The sequence below is a fragment of the Chrysemys picta genome, chromosome 3 (assembly GCF_011386835.1).
Source record: "Chrysemys picta bellii isolate R12L10 chromosome 3, ASM1138683v2, whole genome shotgun sequence".
Taxonomy (NCBI): domain Eukaryota; kingdom Metazoa; phylum Chordata; order Testudines; family Emydidae; genus Chrysemys; species Chrysemys picta.
In genome coordinates this window covers 183,752,482-183,767,716 of record NC_088793.1, presented here as the reverse complement: position 1 = coordinate 183,767,716, position 15,235 = coordinate 183,752,482, and the positions used below count along the sequence as shown (strand labels likewise).

Sequence of the window (15,235 nt, the reverse complement as noted above, 5' to 3'; positions counted from 1 at the left end):
CAAGGTGCAGAGAATCTTCCAGCAAGTGACCCGTGCCCCCTGCTGCAGAAGAAGGTGAAAAACCCCTAGGGCTTCTGCCAATCTGCCCTGGAGGAAAATTCCTTCCCAACCCCAAATATGGTGATCAGCTAAACTCTGAGCATGTGGGCAAGACTCACCAGCCAGACACCCAGGAAAGAATTATCTGTAGTAACTCAGCTGTATTGAATAACTAGGTCTGCTCCTTTACCTGTGCTGCAGTTCTGTCTGGGCTGCTTCCTATCCAGCCTTTTCAGTTCCCCTCTGGGTCTCTCTGTCTCCTCCCTGCTTTAGTCAGGGTCTCTCCCAGACCTCCCTGCCTAGAGAGCTTTCCTTCTTCCTCTGGCTCTTCTGCCATCTCTTTCCCCAGCCAAGCTTTATCACCACTTAAGCCCAGTTCTCCTTCTTTACTGCAGCCACTTTCTGCTTGATATGGGGAATTGCCTGATTCCCCTCAGGTGGGGCTCATTTTGTAATCAGTTTGGTTTAGCCCCAGGCTGTCCAGTGCGTGGGGCAAGCCAGCCCATTACACTAACAATGAAACATAAAATATTATAGATAACATTTTCAAAAGTGCCAAAGTAATTTAGGAGCCTAAGTTCCATTTTCAGAAGTGAAAAGTAAGATGATAAGTCACTTCTGTAAATGGGACTAGGCACTTTTGAAAATTCTAGCCTATCTCTAATCTCAGCCAGAACTGTTCAGTTGTTTCCACTAATGAGGCTTGTGGAAAATGCACTCTTTTACTTATAATAAAGTAATTCTGGCAACTTTTTCTTTAAATATCTTTACCAACCATGATTTGGAGCAAGGATTTGAAATCTGGCATTTGTTTCAGGGATGTGCCCTTTACCATGTATCTGAAAATCTGCCAATATTTGGCCAAGCTATAAGTCTTTGAAAAATCACTGTTCACACATGCTCAATAGAGACTTTTTCAGTTTTAGCAGCTACAGCTAAAGGTGGAGCTGGAGGGTGATGATGGGGGAACTAGGTCTGAACAGGCAAAAAGACTGGGACAAGGAGCCACATAGTGAGGAGACTGGGGCAAACAGCAGGGTGAGGAGTAAGAGGGGAGGACTAAAATTGAATGAGGATCCCAGGGAGGAAGACAGGGAGCCAGTGTTGGGGGGTGGGCAGGGAGGAACGGGACAGACAGAGTGGACAAGGAGCCAGGAGTGGGGAACTGGGTTTGGCAAGGAGACTAGGAGTATGAGGGGGCTAGGAGACTAAGCCCGGAAGAGGAGACTGGGTAGGTGAAAAGAATGGGACTGAGATGAGAAGCCTTAAGAGTGGAAAAGAGACTACTGGGACAGAGACATGTTGGAAAGGATAGGACAGAGCGGGTTAAGCTGGAGAGGAATGGGCAGAAGAGTTTGTGCCCACTAGAGCACACTCCCCTCGAATAGAACCCAAGATTACTGAGTCTCACCATTCCTCTGCTGTTAGCAAACACCTGTGAAACCCACAGGCAAGATGTGTGTTTAATCACCCTCTAGTGCTGATTGACATAGAGGACAGTAACCTACTGTTGCTATCAGTTACTCCACTAGTTCAGAGGTCAGTACAGTGGATCTAAAGCTTCCAATCCTGCTGATGACCCATGTGACCCATATGATGCCACATGATGGAATTTCTGTTCCTTCGGTTTGCTTTTTAAAAACCTAGACAATTACACACAAAAAACTATATTGAAAGACCATTATTAAGGTTGTAAACTCAAGCTCTCAAAAGTTAGGAATTGCCAGAATTGATGTTCATAGATTCATAGCTTTCAAGGCTGGAAGGGACCATTGTGATCATCTAGTCTGACCTCCTGTATTACACAGACCATTGAATTTACCCAAAATAATTCCTATAATATATTTGTTAGAAAAATGTCCAATCCTGATTCAAAAATTGTCAGTGATGGAGACACCACCATGACTATTGGTAAATTGTTCCAATGGTTATTTACTCTCACTGTCAAAAATTTACATCTTATTTCCAGTCTAAATTTGTCTAGCTTTAACTTCCAGCCATTGGATTGTGTCATACCTTTCTCTGCTAGACTGAACAGCCCATTATTAAATATTTGTCCCCTGATGATCAAATCACCCCTTACCGTCTCTTTGTTAAATTAAATAGATTGATCTCTTTGCATCTATCACTTATAAGACATGTTTTCTAATCCTTTAATCGTATTTGTGGCTCTTCTCTGAACCCTCTCCAATTTATCAACATCCTTCTTGAATTGTGGGCACCAGAACTGGACTCAGTATTCCTGCAGCGGTCACACCAGTCCAACTACTACGGTAAAATAACCTCCCTACTCCTACCTGAGATTTCCCTGTTTATGCATCCCAGGGTTAGCTTTTTTGGCCACAGCATTACATTGGGAGGTCATGTTCAGCTGCATATCCACCACTGACCCCACATCTTTTTCAGAGTCAGTGCTTCCCCAACGTGTAGAACCTTAATTTGGCCCCCTAGTGACATTATGATACAGTCTTTAATTACATGATGATACACTATTTTTTCCACAGGACCCCTGCCTCAGTTAGGGCACAGGATGGACATTACTCACTTAATAAGCAGCTATCCAATATTTTGTTTTGTTCAGTGTGTGACCCTAGGCCTCATTTACTTAGCTCTGAACACAGAATTATTAATTTCCTCATGTGCCTTTCTATGGTGCTCGTCTCAATAGTATCTGAATGCTTCACAAACATTCATTAATTTATGTTCACAACACCTCTGTGAGATGAGGAGGTGGCATTATCCCATTTTACTGTAGGGAGCTGAGGCACAGAGAGTAAGTTCAAAGTATCCACTAATTTGGATGACCAACGTGAGACAGGAAGGATGTGATTTTTCAGAATAACTACCATTATTAGTTAGCATTTTTTAAATTCAAAGCGGAGCTCATCATTGACTTCAGTTGCAGCTGTGAGTTCTCAGTACTTCTGCAAATCAGACCCCAGGGTATCAAGTCAAACTCCCAGAAAATGAGGAACACGCAATTAATGACTACTTCTAAAAAGCCTGATTTAAATGACTTGCTCGGCATCACATAGAATTCTGTGGCAAAGTCAGGGATAAAATCCAGTTCTCCAGGACAACAGCATTTAACTGCCTTGACCATCAGAACTTTCTTTTTCTTCTGCTAATCCCCTACCTCATTCAAAATACACCTTCCAATTTCTACAGCAAATGAGGCAAGGTCCTACAGACAACAGCCTCCTTTATTATACCACCCTAATTCATCCCAAGAGCAAGTCCATCCTGTAAGCTGAATGATGCATTGGTTCTGTGGAAAAAATAGTATGTGAACATATAATTAAAATCTATCATAATGCATACACACAAGGAGAAAGAATTAAGGTTGCATAGCATCCTTAATTCTGTCATTTCCATACTTCTGAGTTCTTGATTTTGAAACTTTAATAGTGTTCTTTTTTAAGTAGTTTTTATGTGTGATATATTATAATACAGGTTGGGTGAAACCTCATTGAAGCTGGTGGGCATGATAATAAAAGGGCATATCTACCATACTAGTATATGGCTTTTTCTTAAACTCTTTTCAAATACTCATCTGTAGCTAAAGTACACACTACAGTATTTTTATTTTGTATATTGGTTGCATAGCCAGCCTAAATATTGCCAAAATATTTTTTCTCAAAGTAGACTGATGAATTTGCTGCAACTTTATTTTAACTGGCTTTACTGAAAAGGTATAGTGGATTATTAGGCAGCTGAGTTTACATCTGTAAATTCATTTTTACTCACTTGGCGATCATAGTTGATTTGAGCTTCCTGCTCAATATCTGAATCTAGCTCTGGCACATCAGATAAATCAGAATCTGATTCTTCACTGTATGAATCAATACCACCCTCTGCATAAAAATTAATCCACATGTAACAGTTATTATCTAGTCAGAATAGAATATTATGTCACATTTTCACAAATTTTTAGACTACCAGGAATTAATGCAAAACCTTTAGAAGCTTTAAAGTGTTTGCAAACATTCTATGGACTTGGTGAACATTTCTGGTTTTGTATCACAAAGGTAAATACAGATAATTCTCACACTTCAATGCCAAGGTCTCTATTGTAAAAACCTGAATAATCAGTTAACTCACGCGATTAACTGAAAAAAATTAATCGTGATTAAAAAATTAATCGTGATTAATCACAGTTTTAATCGCACTGTTAAACAATAGAATACCAATTGAAATATATTAAATATTTTGGATGTTTTTCTGCATTTTCATATACATTGTATTCTATCTTGTAATTGAAATCAAAGTGTATATTATTTTTGATTACAAATATTTGCACTGTAAAAATTATAAACAAAAGAAACAGTATTTTTCAATTCACCTTATACAAGTACTGTAGTGCAATTTCTTGGTCATGAAAGTGCAACTTACAAATGTAGATTTTTTTGCTACATAACTGCACTCAAAAACAAAACAATTTAAAGCTTCAGAGCCTACAGGTCCACTCAGTCCTACTTCTTGTTCAGCCAATCGCTAAAACTAACAAGTATGTTTACAATTACAGAAGATAATGCTGCCCACTTCTTATTTACAGTGTCACCAGAAAGTGGAAACAGGCATTTGCATGGCACTTTTGTAGCCGGCATTGCAAGGTACTTACGTGCCAGATATGTTAAACATTCGTATGCCCCTTCATGCTTTGGCCACCATTCCAGAGGACATGCTTCCACGCTGATGACACTCGTTAAAAAATAATGCGTTAATTAAATTTGTGACTGAACTCCTTGGGGGAGAATTGTATGTCCCCGGCTCTGTTTTACCCGCATTCTGCCATATATTACATGTTCTAATTGAAATCAATATATTTGAAAATGTAGAAAACATCCAAAAATATTTAAATAAATGGTCTTCTATTATTGCTTAACAGTGCGATTAATCACTATTCATTTTTTTTAATTGCACGATTAATCACGATTAATTTTTTTAATCACTTGACAGCCCTAATAATGATTACTGCAATTCATGCAACTGGGACTATAGCTTACTACCTTTTATAGTGATGACATGCAAAAATTATATGGTCATCCTGAAATATTGCATGATGTGTGATCCCTCTACGTGCTTGAAATAATGTGTTATATCACATGGAAAAAATCAGTTAATTTCTGCAGGGCCTGAGACAATGTGAAAGATTTCCTGCAGGGAAATCCAATATTTAGCAGTTGACATTATGTAATGTATATGCTTCTGTTGATTATTACAGGCACAATGCACATTACAGGTACAATTTTCAAATATGACCATTTAAATTGTACACACAAATCTCACATATTCGTATGCATATTTGCACATAGACACACAAAATGGCATTTACACAGCTAAGTGCCTTTTTCATGCACAATTAGGATCTGTGTCCACAATTCAGGTGTCCAATTTTGAAAACTGACTCTGATCTAGTACATCTCTCCCTCTTAGACGTTTCTTATATTTGATGTGTGTTGAAAATATCCCTGCTTTCTTCCCAGATATATTCTCTGAATCCTGCAAAAGGATTATTTAAGTGGACTTTGCCTGGTCCATACACTAGTCTATTAACTCTAATTAATCTACAGGAAAGCAAAAGGCACTGTGCATGCTGGATGTGTCGCATTCCAGAGATTAATATGAAAAATAATATTTTTCTCTTCATTCAACACAACCTTCTGCATCAGTGCTACATATTTCTTTGATTTTTATAAAATAAAAATAACAAAGTAAATATCATAAACAAATTTTCAGAAATGGTAATTTTTACCTTGGGATGCTGTTTCGGTTATTCCATTTGTTACACTTTCTGGAATAAATCTCCACTGAAAAACAGAGTGATCAGCACCTCCTGTACTTAACACCCACTGAAAATCATGTGACCAATGTACATTAGTTACATGAGCTGAGTGGCCAGCATATTTTCTAAATTTAGCTCCTAAAATATATAAAAATAAAATTGTTAAAAGTGAAAATAGCCACTGAATGAACAAATTATATAGTTAATTTTAAAAAAAGGTGACAGGACAGTACATATAAATTGTTTTTTTTAATGGGACCATACATTAAAAATCTGCCTTGTGGCTTGTAATCTCTTGCAAATTTCCAACATTTCAAATCAAGCTTCCACCATCCTAACTGTTTCATTATATGGCCTAAAAGATAGAAGGTTATTTTTTTAAATTTCATGCTGAAATAAAATAAAATAAAAAGCCAAATTGTCAGCAAAGTAACAGCATAATGTGGTACAATTATAAAAAAGCACAAGGTTCAGCAGTGCTATTGAAACTCTTGGTTCCTCAAGGCAACTGTATGATAATGTTGAAATGGTGAAATGATTAGACTGCAAAAGAGAAATATGAGCAAGTAGGCAGCAACATGGCAGTGCTGGAGTTGGTTTTAGGGGATACCATTTACATATCTTCTAAGGGTCTGTCTAGATTAAGAAAGGAAGTTGGGGTTAGCTAACAAATTTTACCTAACCCCAACCTTTACTCTACTGTACACACAAGGTCAACAACTTTTAGCTCAATATAGCTGGTCAAGGTCAGGTGACCTTGATCATTGATCGTTTCCTAATCTGGATGAAATTTCAGACAGAGTATAACAACAATAGAAGTCCTTTACCAAAACAAAGTAGTGATGGAATTATAAGACATTCTCCAGTCCCCTCTGTATAATTCTGAAAGCCTGACCAGAAAATGGAGTAGAAACTATTCTTAAAACTAGGATGAAGCGGATCCCTGTCACCACCAATCTAATAAATAACTACTGATGAGCTACCTAAGAAAAATGAGAACAGTAGCTCAGTAAATTCAGTATTTCCCAAGATAAAATAATCTTCTGAAGTTGGATTTTGCATGCCAACAGTACAAATGTGTGACAGAGAGAGACACACACTGCCCCTTTAAGTACGCTGCCCTTTTAAGTAGATTGGCACTCAGGAGTCTGAAGCCTGCTTGTTCAGACATAGCAACAGCTGCCAGCAAGCTCCCTCCATCCTGAGCCCTGTCCTGAACCCTGTTATGTCCCACCCCCGCTCTGTGGAGATGGGGTACAGGGGCAGGGGGACACCCTGATATCAGCGTCCCCTCTCTTCCCTGATCTGCACAGCAAGCAGGAGGCTCCCTGTAGCAACTGGGCATGGGCTCCAAGGCAGAGGGCAGGAGCAGCACAGCAGTGGGGGGAAGGACACCTGAAGTGCCCAGCACTTGATAGCCTGCTGGGTGGCCACCTGGCCGCGCAGCTTAGAGGGAATTTAGAATCTGACCTATTTATTTATGAGGGCTGGAATAAAGGTTGGTGCCCTAAGGAAGCATTTAAAGTTGGGATTTGTACAAAACTTTCTTTTCTTGAACATGCTGAAGACATTATATTACAAAGGCTTAACCTCTTTGCCTATTAAGGCCACATTAACACCTCCTGGACGATGTCAAGGCTATACTTAACATATTAGTTAAACTATGGACTTTGCACCAGCCAGTAGAATAAGTTCTATTCATTGACTTCTTTTGAAAATCACTTCACACAAATATCCATTTTGAACCTGTCTGGACCAGGATAAGGATTGGTTTTTATACTATGGATGAATGACTTTTGCAATAGCAGACCTCCTCTGTGAGACAGAGACATCCAAAGGTCCAATGCTAAGTTAATCCTGCCTGAGAGTCCAGACCTCTTCAGTCAGAAAGGCATAAAAAGTATTTATCTTTTGTATAGTCCTGGAAAGCAGTGGAAAAGGCAGGGAGGCATATGGAAGAAACATTGCCCAACTTTGTGAGAAGTCATTCCCCACATCACATCTTGACCTTTCCTGAAGAGGCTACAGGTCACTTTATTGCTGTTTCCAGATACAAAGAGGTCAACCACTAGCCTGCTAACTTGATGAGTGAGGATTTTTCTGGTGCTAATTCCACAATTCTGCCATGCAAGTCTTATTGTTCATCTTTCCCTTAATGATCAGTGCACACAGAGATAGGAAATTTTGCTTTGCCAGGACAGGAAAAGTTGATTTTTCTCTCAGGGATAGGGCTGATCATGTTCTTTGTAGTTTATTTATGAAAACCACATCAGATACATTAACTGTGAACTCTACGTTATTGATGTTTATCTTCAAGAACTAGGGGTCACCAAATGAAATTAACAGGCAGCAGGTTGGAGGGTTTGGAATTGCACTTTGTCTTCCTGAAGGAACTTGTCTCTGAATTCCAAAAACTTGCAGTAGTTGATGAAATCATACTTCACAAGTAGTGCCTGATAACTGGCTATTCGGAATTGCAGACTGGAAGATATAAACACTTTTTTCCCTAGGAGGGCCAAGCATTTAGCCGCCTTATCTGAAGGGGTGTCTTGTTGCCTACTCCTTTCTGGAGCAGCCTGAACAACCAGGAAATTCAGGGCAAGATGCGTGAATAAAAATTCTGCTCCCTCACTTGGAACAAAGTACCTCTTTTCTGCCCTCTGAGGAATAGCTGCGCATGTTGCTGGAATATGTCCCTACTTTGGCCACTATAGGATATGACGGAGAGCTCCACCTTATGACACACTGCATTCTGTAAAATGACCAGGAGTTTGTGGGATGTCTCTTGGACTTCCTTCAGAGGAATCTGGAGTATATCAGCAACCCTCCTTAGCAGCTCCAGGATCTGCTTGTGATCATCCAGCAGAGACGGTGAGACCAGGGCAACTGCCTTGTTAGGAGATGAAGATGATATTCTTGGCAGAACCAGCAGAACTGCTGAATCCTCCACAGGCTCCTGGAGCAGGCCAGATTGGTCTCTTGGTGAAGAAAGAATGGTGTGATTCTTGATAGGACTGTACCATTTCTGAATACTGCATGTATGGGTTCCACATCCCCAGTAAGGCCAGTGAGAAGAAACCAACATGGGTTGAGGCGGTCCCCGTAGCATAGGTCATGGGGGAGCCCAGGAGATTCTCAATCCTCTATCTGGGCTCACCTTCTGTTGTGGAGATGATGTCAGTCCCTCCTCAATGTTGAATTGTCTTGAAGAGGAGAATGTAGGGTTCAATTCTAATGTAGGTGCCAGCAATATGGTAGGTGCTGCAATGCCCCTATTGATAGACAGACTGGAGACCAGCTTCTCCCTTTATAGTGCTCATGGACTGATGGTGTCAGAATCTCCCTAGACAGGACCAGATCCAATAAGATGAGAGACTGCAGATCTGGGAGGATACTCTGTTGTCATATACCTCTCCTCAGTTAGTTTCTCCCCATATTGACAAAGCCAGTGTATGAAATCCCTCAATGCAGATGGAGGTGCGAAACTGTTTTCAGGCTCTCTGCACAGGTATTAGTGCGGAGAAGGATTTGGAAGAGCCCTCTGTGGGAAGGTATCAGAAGGAGACCCCATCAGCCAGAAGGCATGTGATGCATTGTCCTAGGGATGGGGGTTCCATGACCACCACGCCCAAGAGGAGGAGATGGGTGGTGGTGGTCAGGGACTCCCTCCTAAGGGGGATGGAGTCATCCATCTGCCGACCAGACCGGGAGACTCAAGAAGTGTGCTGCTTGCCTGGAGCTAGAATCCAGAATGTGACAGAGACAGACTGATCAAGACCTCGGACCACTACCCCTTCCTACTTCTCCACCTGGGCACCAATGATACTGCCAAGAATGACCTTGAGCGGATCACTGCAGACTATGTGGCTCTGGGAAGAAGGATAAAGGAGTTTGAAGTGCAAGTCGTGTTCTCGTCCATCCTCCCTGTTGAAGGAAAAGGCCCAGGTAGGGACCGTCAAATTGTGGAGGTGGTGTTGGAGAGAGGGCTTTGGATTCTTCAACCACGGGATGCTGTTCCGGGAAGAAGGATTGTTAGGAAGAGATGGGAGCCACCTAACGAAGAAAGGGAAGAGCATCTTCATAGGCAGGCTTGCTAACCTAGTGAGGAGGGCTTTAAACTAGGTTCGCTGGGGAATGGTGACCTAAGCCCAGAGGTAAGTGGGGGAGTGGGATACCAGGAGGAAACACAAGGAGGAGGGTACAAGACGGGAAGCCTCCTGATTCATACTAAGAAAATAGGGCAATCGGCTAGTTGTCTTAGGTGCATGTACATGAATGCAAGAAGCCTGAGAAACAAGCAGGAAGAATTGGAAGTCCTGGCACAATCAAGGAACTATGATGTGATTGGAATAACAGAAACTTGATGGGGCAGTTCACATGACTGGAGCACTGTCATGGATGGGTATAAACTGTTCAGGAAGGACAGGTACGGGAGGAAAGGTGGAGAATTTGCATTGTATGTAAGAGAGCAGTATGATTGCTCAGTGTTCCAGTTTGAAACTGGAGAAAAGCCTGTTGAAAGTCTTTGGGTTAAGTTTAGAGGCGAGAGCAATAAGGGCGATGTCGTGGTGGGCATGAGCTATAGATCACCGGATCAGAAGGATGAGCTAGATGAGGCTTTCTTCAGACAACTAACTGAAGTTTCCAGATTACAGGCCCTGGTTCTAATGGGGGACTTCAATCACCCTGATATCTGCTGGGAGAGCAATACAGCAATGCACAGACAATCCAGGAAGTTTTTGGAGAGTGTTGGGAACAACTTCCTGGTAAAAGTGCTGGAGGAACCAACTAGGGGTCGTGCTTCTCTTGATCTGCTGCTTACAAACAGGGAAGATTTGGTAGGGGAAGTAGAAGTGGGTGGCAACCTAGGCAGCAGTGACCATGAGATGTTTGAGTTCAGGATCCTGAAAAAAGGAAGAAAGAAGAGTAGCAAAATACAGACCCTGGATTTCAGAAAAGCAGACTTTGACTCCCTTAGAGAACTGATAGGCAGGATCCCCTGGGAAGCTAATATGAGGGGGCAAGGAGTCCAGGACAGCTGGCTGTATTTTAAAGAAGCATTATTGAGGGCACAGGAACAAACCATCCCAAAGTGCAGAAAGAATAGCAAATACGGCAGTTGACCAGCTTGGTTTAACAGTGAAATCTTCAGTGAGCATAAATTCAAAAAGGAAGCTTACAAGAAGTGGAAATTTGGACAGATGACTAGGGAGGAGTATAAAAATACTGCTAGAGCATGCAGGGGTGTAATCAGGAAGGCCAAGGCACAACTGGAGTTGCAGCTAGCAAGGGATGTGAAGGGTAACAAGAAGGTTTCTACAGGTATGTTAGCAGCAAGAAGAAGGTCAGGGAAAGTGTGGGACCCTTATTGAATGAGGGAGGCAACATAGTGACAGATGATGTGGAAAAAGCTGCAGTACTCAATGCTTTTTTGGCCTCGGTCTTCACAGACAAGTTCAGCTCCCAGACTGCTGCACCGGGCAACACAGTATAGGGAAGTGAGCAGCTGTCAGTAGTGAAAGAACTGGTTAAGGACTATTTAGAAAAGCTGGACGTGCACAAGTCCATGGGTCCAGATCTAATGCATCCAAGGGTGCTGAGGGAACTAGCTGATGTGATTGCAGAGCCATTGGCCATTATCTCTGAAAATTCGTGGCAATTGGGGGAGGTCCCGGACAATTGGAAAGAGGCAAATATAGACCCGGGGAACTACAGACAGCTCAGCCTCACTTCAGTTCCTGGCAGAATCAGCAGGTCCTCAAGGAATCCATTTTGAAGCAGTTGATGGAGAGGAAGGTGATCAGGGACAGTCAGCATGGATTCACCAAGGGCAAGTCATTCCTGACCAACGTGATTGCCTTCTATGATGAGATAACTGGCTCTGTGGATATGGGGAATGCAGTGGACATGATGTAGCTTGGCTTTAGCAAAGCTTTTGATACAGTCTCCCACAGTATTCTTGCCAGAAAGTTAAAAAAGTATGGATTGGATGAATGGACTATAAGGTGGATAGAAAGCTGGCTAAATTGTTGGGCTCAATGGGTAGTGATCAATGGCTCGATGTTTAGTTGGCAGCTGGTATCAAGCGGAGTGCCCCAGGGGTCGGTCCTGGGGCCGGTTTTGTTCAACATCTTTATTAATGATCTGTATGATGGGATTAATTGCACCCTCAGCAAGTTTGCAGACGACACTAAGATGGGGTGGAGGTAGATAGCTGGAGGGTAGGGTTAGGGTCCAGAGTGACCTAGACAAATTGGAGAATTGGGCCAAAAGAAATCTGATGAGCAGGGCCAGTGCAACCCATTAGGCGACCTAGGCGGTCGCCTAGGGTGCTGTGATTTGGGGGGGCGGCGACCGCGGCGGTATTTCTGCGGCGGGAACTTCCGCTGCCTCTGTGGGGGGACGGCATTTCGGGGCAGGACCTTCCACCGCCTAGGGTGGCGGAAAAGCTGGCAGCGCTCCTGCTGATGAGGTTCAACAAGGACAAGTGCAGATTCCTGCACTTAGGACAGAAGAATCCTATGCACTGCTATAGGCTGGGGATCGACTGGCTAAGCAGCAGTTCTGCAAAAAAGGACCTGGGGATTACAGTGGACGAGAAGCTGGATATAAGTCAGCACTGTGCCCTCATTGCCAAGAAAGTAAATGGCATATTGGGCTGTATTAGTAGGAGCATTGCCAGCAGATCGAGGGAAGTGATTATTCCCCTCTATTAGACACTGGTGAGGCCACACCTGGAGTACTGCGCCCAGTTTTGGTCCCCAAACTACAGAAGGGATGTGGACAAATTGAGAGAGTCCAGTGGAGGGCAACAAAAATTATTAGGGGGCTGGGGCACATGACTTACAAGGAGAGGCTGAGGGAATTAGAGTTATTTAGTCTGCAGAAGAGAAGAGTGAGGGGGGATTTGATAGCAGCCTTCAACTACCTTAAGGGGGGTTCCAAAGAGGATGGAGCTCGGCTGTTCTCAGTGGTGGCAGATGACAGAACAAGAAGCAATGGTCTCAAATTGCAGTGGGGGAGGTCTAGGTTGGATATTAGGAAACACTATTTCACTAGGAGGGTGGTGAAGCACTGGAATGGGTTACCTAGGGAGGTGGTGGAATCTCCATCCTTAGAGGTTTTTAAGGTCTGGCTTGACAAGGCCTTGGCTGGGATGATTTCGTTGGTATTGGTCCTGCTTTGAACAGGGGATTGGACTAGATGACCTCGTGAGGTCTCTTCCAACCCTAATCCTCTATGATTCTATGATTCAATCACTACTCACTTAGTAAGAATGGTGCAAGATTACAGAATTAAACTAAAACTAAAACAAAACCTTCCCCCCCCAATACTCTGAAATATTTAGCTGGCCTCTTGGTATTATATAGTCTCTATGTTCTCTGTAGAACAGTCTACAATGTGGCAGAAAGAAGAACGGGAACAGCCTACTCTGCTAATTATTATAGAAAACCATGACTTTTCTGTTTTGCTTATGTAATTCCCTTGGTTCCTCTCTCACCCAGAGACAATGAGAAAGAAAACACTAGAAATAAGATGGCAGCTTGAGGTCATTTGACCTCCAGGCCTGATGGAACTTGGGTCACAGGCTACAAAAGGACAGCAAAAAAATCACAGTCTCCATAATGTCTAGCCTCTCCACTTTCTTAGTGAAATGAGCATACTGACAGGGGTAGAGAAAGATGTGAAGAGACAATCAGGAGGCTCTAGGAGTCAGCCCCAGAGGAGAGTCAGCTGGCTGGACCTATCTCTGGTTTCCTCCGAGAGAGAGAATCAGAAGTCCTCATGCACAGAGACAGAAAGAGAATCAGTAATTTTGTGAAATGAGGGAAATAGTCAGCCTAGCTGAAAAAGAGTGGGAGAAGCACAGATGGTGAGCCCCACCCAGATGCACAGATCTCACCTCCCAAGAAGAGGTGACCCTGCTTGCTGAGCTATTTCCCAGCCAGGGAAGAAAGGAGTCAGAACCTGCTGCAGGAAAGAACTTCAACCCAGGCCCAGCTACCAAGAACCAGCTGGTATCCTGGGGGAAAAGATAGGGACTTCAAGCAGCTGAGGCCATCACATGCTAAGCTGACGAGAACAAACTGAGTTATCCGTGGACTGTCCCTGCTACAACAATTAGGTAATGTGAAAATAATATTCAACAGCTATTATTTTTAACTGTAGACCTTCCCAAATAAAAAAAGTTGCCTATCTCCCTGCCTGATGAAAGGATTTGGGAAAGACTGCCTGTTCTCAACGTACCCAAAACCGAGAATCCCCTTGTTACCCTCTGCCTCCAGTGAGAGGGAGTCTTTCTTGGGCTAGCTGGGTATTAGCTTCCTGACACTGCTACTGCCACTGCCATTTCAGCCACTCAAGGTGGGCTTATGCCAGCCCTTCCTTTGCCTTGCAGGTTAACAACAGTACACCCCAATCTTTGAATCCCTTTGAGTCATTCCCCTGTGATATCCAGCCCAACACTGGCTACTCTCAGAAATTCCAGATCCTCTGCACCCCAAGATGTAGTGTAGCTTGCCAGTTTTACCTTAAACCACTGTTCCTGTAAACCACACAGCACTTGTGAGCACTTATAATAAAACAGAAAATCATTTATTTAAGTAAGAATTAAGATTTAACTAGAAACAAAGTAGAGTGGTGGAAACAAGTAGTTACAATACTAAACAAAATCATAAAATGCAAACATGAGTCTATACTTATCAATAGTTACCTTTCCTAGCTAGTAAAGTAGATTTCTCCCCAAAAGTTCAGAGCACATCTACACCTAAAACACTGCATTGGCACAGCTGCACCGCTGTAGCACTTTAACGAAGCCACTCCAAGCTGACAGGAGAGACCATTCCCATTGGCATAGTTAATCCATGTCCCTGTGAGGCAGTAGCTATGTCAGCAGGAGAAACTCTCCCGTTGACATTGCGCTATTTACATGGGTGGTTAGGTTGGTATAATTACATTGCTCAGGCATGTGGATTTTTCACACTCCGAGCGACATAGATATACCAATATAGGTATGTCATCTAGACCAGACATAAGTCTGTTGCAGAGCTGATCGGTTTCTCAATAACCAGGATCCAAACATTTAAAAAACCCCTCTCCCCAGTCTGTCTCATCAATACATGAATATATTATGCTAGTAAGGAGATGATTTTTATAGGACAGAGTTATAAAGATGCTATGAAATAACAATAGCTCAATTGCAACAAGTGGATCTTTTCCAGAATGGTGAGATAGGAATATTTTACTAAAAGGCAAGGGTCTAAAATATGCAGGGGAAAAGAAATACACTCTTCTGGAAAGAGATTAGAATAGTCTTATTTGACATCTGCTTATATTAGGCTAGGTCTACACTACCCGCCTGAATCGGCGGGTAGAAATCGATCTCTCAGGGATCGAATTATTGCGTCTCGT

At 42.6% G+C, this 15,235-nt stretch overlaps 1 protein-coding gene across 3 annotated transcripts in view; it reads right to left on the bottom strand.

The window, feature by feature from the left end:
• EML6 (EMAP like 6) overlaps positions 1 to 15,235 on the bottom strand; it is a 403,044-nt gene that overhangs the window by 142,150 nt on the left and 245,659 nt on the right. For all 3 annotated transcript variants that reach the window (XM_005308049.5, XM_065590765.1, XM_065590766.1), the window contains 2 exons: positions 5,795 to 5,962; positions 3,787 to 3,893 (listed from right to left, as the gene is read on the bottom strand). In XM_005308049.5, the coding sequence (XP_005308106.2) occupies positions 3,787 to 3,893; positions 5,795 to 5,962 (275 nt within the window). The remainder of the gene's footprint in view (positions 1 to 3,786; positions 3,894 to 5,794; positions 5,963 to 15,235) is intronic.